Here is a 6,603-nt window from a genome sequence, read left to right on the forward strand (position 1 = left end):
GTTTGTGTACTTTTGTTTTTACTACATATATAAAATATGGAACATTTACTTGCAGAAGATCAACAACCGCAGAATTGGATCTATACCATGAGAAAGCTTTAGAATATAGTCAAGAAAATAAGCAGTTAAGGAGGGATATCGCCAATGAAAGATTTAGTAGGGCCAGAGAAGATGACAATAAACGCTATCCTTCACTTTAACGTATACTATTTGATTTTATATTTATTTTACAATTGACAGAGTAAGTTATTGTTTATTGGTAGTACTTGAAATTACCAGTTCTATACTTGTTATGCTGATACAAATCGTGTAGATCTCTGCAGCTTCTTATGTTATTTATTGTTTGCAGCAGACGCCAATTGAAGTTTTGTCTCGCTAATTCTTAAATAACTCTTTTGGGTAACATTGGCTAAGAAAATCGTGGCAATGAAACAGTCTGCCACTGAAAGAATACCGGCGAAACGATCTCTTCCTAACGATTGGTCAGTAGAGGCGAAAATTTCTGGGTTATAACGCATCTGACTGAACCTCACTATAATTGACATTTACTCTAATATCTATTGTGCTAATTTTCGATATAGAGTATAGTAATTTTGTCCATTCCATTTTTGCTGCACTATGTTCACTTTTATCTTTTCCGTTGATCACAAACTTTATTTCCAACACTTCTGCATATTTTACTTCTCAATACTTTAATCAGTTTTTTATCTTATTTATATTATTTCAGTTCTGTGTTCAATCAATTATCCATACGTTTGTTATTTTTTGTGTATTTTTAAAGTAGTATTAATGAATAAAGAACCATTAAAAAACCATTAATATATCGTCGCTTAACCTTCGTCGGGCGGCATAGGTACAATTGCAACTTTTGAGTTTTTAAATTGTGATAACTTTTTTTTTCAAAGAGGTAGAGACTTGAACTGTTGTGACATCTCTACATTTATATAGTAGATTATGTTAGTCAAATTTAACAAAAAAATCTTTATTCAGTTGACTTAAATAGGCTTAAATAGTTCCTTTCCTACCCTTATAAACGACGGCATAGGTACATTTGTACCTTGTTCATTTTTTTAAGTAAATAATTTAAAAAAACAATATATTTTCTATTTAACTGATAGCTTATTTGAATCAAAATAAAAAATGAATGTTGGTTTGGATTTTCGCAACCCATACATATCGTTTTAGACAAAGAATGTTCGTCACACACGTGTAGAAAACATACTACACACGTGTTTCTTCTTTTTACGATGTTTTTTCCGTTCGTTTCGACAAACATGATAACTTCCGGTTATTGGAGTAGATCCACGAATGCTGTGAGATACTTGAGGAAAAGTTTTCTTCTTCTTCTTCAACCTGTGTTCGTCCACAGCTGGACATATGCCTCTTCCATTTGCTTCCATCGATTTCTACTCTTGGCAGTTCTCATCCACTGCTTGCCCACGACTTGTTTGACATCATCTACCTACCTCTTCCGCGGTCTGCCTACAGGAGGAGTATCTACAGCAAATACATACTCTGTTTTAATTAAGGACCATTTGTACAGCACTACGAAGAAAATGACTTGTCATCATCATCCGGTTTTTACTTTTAGATTGAAATGAAGGCAACCAAATATCTTTAGAATGATCCTTCAAAAATTTCCTGCGTTAGTCCTTTGTGTTTTGTGATGGATTATGCTTTCGATGTATAATGTAACATGCTAAGCTAGTGACGTCAATCATAATATTATAAAAAAGGCCAAGGGCCAACGCAATGTTCGACATAAACTACTGGGTGAGTATACAGTCAAATACTCACCCAGTATTTTATCCATGTTATCAATCCCGCTTTGGTTTTATTGTAATACTGAATTATTCCGGCTTCGGTACTTCACTGTCTTCTACTTTTTCTGTCATATGCATGGACGAGAGTAACACTACTTCTTTGTTCTTTGGCACATATAAGAGCATACAGTAACATCATGATTGTAACTATGCAAAATGTGTGGAAAGACCAGCTCTTTCCTTGTTTGCTTGCACATTTTTGGGTAGAAATCTCTTATTTTTTCTAACTGTGCCTACTAGCCCTACAAACCTCATGTGCAATGAAGTCAAGAATTTAGCGAATTCAAAACTGGTAACAAAGTTATTGGTGGTAACATTCTGCCCATAACCTTTATAAGACGTGACCAGATCCAAAACTGATTGTTCGCCAACGTAAACTTATCGGGAACCATATGCTGTTTTTCCAATATAAAGATTATCTTGTACGAGATAAGCGTTTGATGCATCACAAGCCAAATATACTTTGATCCCATATTTAGCGAGTTTGGAACGTATTGTGTAAAATTTGTACGGTCTCTAAATGGAAACGATTGTTCATCGGTGGTTATGAATTGGGATGGTTTGGAGCGTTGTTGCAAATTTTTATTCAGCATTGTCTAGGGGTCATTCCATTTCAAATAACTCAATTTTGGAGCAAAAAAAATTTTGGACCTCCGATTTGTCTGAAAATTGGTATATAGCTTCTGCGGGACGTAAAAATAAGATATTTAAGGTCAAAAAATCTTCTTCTTCTTTTTTTCTCAAAATGTTATTTTATGCGATTTTACAGTGACTTGGTGTGTATTTAAACAAATTTGCATTTTCTGTCGTAAAGTATGAATGGAAAACATAATATTTTAATAGAAGGGACTCAAAAATGTCATTATATGACAGTATAACAAGTTACTTTGATTCAAAACAAGCTTTTGATCAAATTTTATAGTGTAGAAAACGTTAAAATACCGTATTTTACATTTTTCTCCATTCCCAAAATACATCGCAATCGATTTGGCTGAAAATTTGCCCACAGATAGACAAAACATAAAACTTTAAGTGGTGAGAAGGATTTGAATTATATTACAATACCAAAAAAGTTACATGCAATATTATAGTCAAAAATATAGGCGTCTACTGTAAGTACAATTAACTCGAAAATATCGACCTCACGACAAAAATTGTTAAAAAGAAATTGTAATAATTGTAAATACGATTTATTTGGAACAATTTCAGTTCCTACCTTTTTGTCGAAAAGTTAAAAATGGCGGAGATATTGAGCAAAACAGGTTCTCCTTTAAAATCAAGATGGCGGCTAACGTAACGGAGGAATTCATTCGTGATTTTAAATTTAGGCTACTATTGACTCCCCTAAAGATCAGAAAAATCAAATTTTGGGCAGCTCGGCATTCAAGGTCAAATGCTATCCCGACTGGACTAATATATACTTTTGAGTCTGATATTACTGCATGTAACTTTTTTGGTATTGTAATATAATTCAAATTCTTCTAACCACTTAAAGTCCTATCTTTTGGTTATCTGTGGGCAGATTTTCAGCCAAATCGATGATGATGTATTTTGGGAATGGAGGAAAATGTAAAAAACGGTATTTTAACGTTTTTTACACTATAAAATTGGCTGAAAAACTTGTTTTGATTCAAAAGAACTTGTTATAATGCCATATAATGACATTTTTGAGTCCTTTCTATTAAAATATTATGTTTTTCATTGATACTTTACGACAGAAAATGCAAATTTGTTTAAATAAACACCAAATCACTGTAAAATCGCATAAAATAACGTTTTGAGAAAAAAAGAAGAAGATTTTTTGACCTTAAATATCTTATTTTTACGTCCCGCAGAAGCTATATACCAATTTTCAGACAAATCGGAGATCCAAAATTTTTTGCCTGAGTGATTTGACATGGAATGTACACTAGATATCTCGTATGAGTGCTGATTTATCGGTTTTTGCGTTCTTCGCGGATATTTTCGTTGTCAAAACATATAAATCTTAGGATGGTCTTGAAAGGATTACAAGACATTGCAGCACGTATTAGTGGCAGAAACGCTATAATCCACATCTCACACAAGTTTTCTTTGTTATTTCTACGTACACCTCTTTTGTTGCCATTTCGGTAGACTATATGTATAATCACTATTATTCATGATAAGTTTTAGATGTACACGTATTGACAAACACCAAACAACTAAATGGGGATGAGATCTATGTTTCCAGTTAAAATACAATACAAGGCTACTCTTCCTAGAATTTGTTTACGACCACTAGTTGCAAGTTTATTGTTGTAGTAATTTCAATAATTTACGATAGATAAGAGCGGTTACGCCATAGCGGGTTCTAATCTTTTTTATATAAATTCGTTCAAGAACAAATTACCGAATATTTAGTGCAATATTCAACAATTTTTTACCAGTTATGCTAGTAATAAATAATATTACCTTAAAATTAACACACATTTCCCTTTAGATTAACGAATTTTTAAGAAAATATATAACAGATACAATTGTACATATGCCTCTGTTAACGGTGTAAAATTATGCCGCTCGACAAAGGTTAAGATGCAAAAGCTCGTAACCCACAAATGGGTTTTTGTGCAGGAGAGTAAAAAACATTCTCCGTATGCGAAATAGTCCACAGTACATCATCCTTTTTGGAAGATGATTACAAAAGTCTTAAAAATGGTTTTAACTGGTTCGTTTGAGCGAGTCTATCACTTTCTGAAAAATTTCAAAGCGCAGGTTGGACACGTTTCCGCACGCCCCGCGTCTAAACCTGTAGCTCTAGCGCAGTTAAGTTTTGTTATTGCAAAACTATAATTTATGATTTTAATCAAAAGATTATACGTTAAAATAAAATAAATTATTTTTGTCGGACAAAAACGGGGGCGCGATCGTAGAGTCTGATACCCGCAAGATGTCACTCTAGCGCGCTAGTTTTGTTATTAGAAATCTCTTAATTTTCAATTGAAAGTACTTATATTTAATAATAAAGATTGTCGATCCCTTGACCGAGAAATTTACAGCCTCATTTCCTCGTTAGTCCGACAACGTTAATATGTTGATGACGCGGGACGTGGAAACGCATACAACCTGCATTCTGAAATTTTGCAGAAAGTGGTAGACTCGCTCAAACGAAGCAGTTAAAATCATTTTTAAAACTTTTATAATCATTTTCCAAAAAAATACGATATACTGTGGACTAAAAGTCGTTAGACCTAAATGGAGAATTGTTGATTTAATATTAAGGTATTATTAAATACCTTGATATTAGGTACAAGGTGTTATTAAATACCTTGATATTGAATCAATAATTCTCTATTTAGGTTTGGCGATTTTCGCAAGCAGATATGTTTTTTGTTCTCCTGTGGAAAAACTTATTTCTGGGTTGAGAGCTTTTGCATCTTAAGCGACGATATGGCGGTATAAATAAAGAGTACTTTTTGAACAGTACCATTATTTACTACTGCAGTATTTTAATATAATAAGCACTGCCATGGCTATAACGGTGATTAATGATAATGTAATTTTAAAACTCTCAGATATGGAAAATCATTTTATCTATCATAATTTCAAACTATGCTTGTTTCAAACTAAGTAAATATTTTTTTATACGAGGGTTGGATATGTAAAGAATAAATTGTTCAAATTTTAATATGTATTGTAATTAATGTATACGATTTAATAAATAACAGTGTTTTTATTTTATCCTTTTTTCAAAACATATAATAGCTCGGTTAAGGTACTTTTTTAAATCCCCTTAGACATAATCTTTTTTTAAGAGGAAACAGTAGCGATCAACAGGTAGCGAAAACACGTTCCAAGATTGCGGCTCTAATTTTGAATATTTTTTCGAGATATTTGGCACACGTATTCGTAATATAATAAAGAATGGCGGTACAGAGCCCAATTTGAAAAATATATTAATATGTGAAAATTACTCTGTAATTTAATACAATATTAAAAAAACGAGCCTGTACCGCCATTAAGAACAAAAAAATACACTTTCTTCAAATAAACTTTTTTATCCGATGTCTAGATTTTGTGTCATTTTGGAACTACTAAAATTTTTTATTTCATTAGTAGTTCCAAAATGACACAAAATCTAGGCATCGGATAAAAAAGTTTATTTGAAGAAAGTGTATTTTTTTGTTCTTCTTAATGGCGGTACAGGCTCGTTTTTTTAATATTGTATTTAATTACAGATTAATTTCCACATATTAATATATTTTTCAAATTGGCTCTGTACCGCCATTCTTTATTATATTACTAATACGTGTGCCAAATATCTCGAAAAAATATTCAAAATTACAGCCGCAATCTTGGAACGCGTTTTGGCTACCTGTTGATCGCTACTGTATCACCTTAAGAAATGAGACCATTTTTTGTTCTATTGTAATATTTTAATTACTTCGTATATGATTTCAAAGAAATACTCATACAAAAAACCACCATAGAGAGTGAGGGAGTGGTCCCAATATCGAACAATTCGGACACGCGCCAACTCGTAACTTTTAATGACAAAAATTTTCAAATCAAAATGTACACCGGCCAATTCGTAACTTTTCTATTACCTGACCTGCCAACTCAAAACTTTCTTCAGGTGAATTCGAAACCATTGATTAAATCTAATACCTTAAATCTAAACCGAATGTTTCTTGGTTTGCTTAAAAACATTATATTTGTATTATATGTACCTATAAAAAATAGCAAAAATTGAAATATCTTAATAAAATAATTGCAACAATATTATAGTGTTTCATTAACAGGTATTATAAATATTATTTCC

The 6,603-nt window shown here is 32.1% G+C and overlaps 1 protein-coding gene across 2 annotated transcripts in view; it reads left to right on the forward strand.

Annotated features, from left to right (window-relative positions):
- LOC114335520 (centrosomal protein of 135 kDa) overlaps positions 1–2,679 on the forward strand; it is a 268,776-nt gene extending 266,097 nt beyond the window's left edge. Inside the window, exon 20 of one of the 2 annotated variants that reach the window (XM_028285774.2) lies at positions 56–2,679. In XM_028285774.2, the coding sequence (XP_028141575.1) occupies positions 56–200 (145 nt within the window). In that variant the 3' untranslated portion in view covers positions 201–2,679. The remainder of the gene's footprint in view (positions 1–55) is intronic. The other variant, XM_028285775.2, reaches the window with a different exon arrangement.
- The last annotated feature ends 3,924 nt before the right edge of the window (positions 2,680–6,603 follow it).

The sequence above is a fragment of the Diabrotica virgifera genome, chromosome 3 (assembly GCF_917563875.1).
Source record: "Diabrotica virgifera virgifera chromosome 3, PGI_DIABVI_V3a".
Taxonomy (NCBI): domain Eukaryota; kingdom Metazoa; phylum Arthropoda; class Insecta; order Coleoptera; family Chrysomelidae; genus Diabrotica; species Diabrotica virgifera.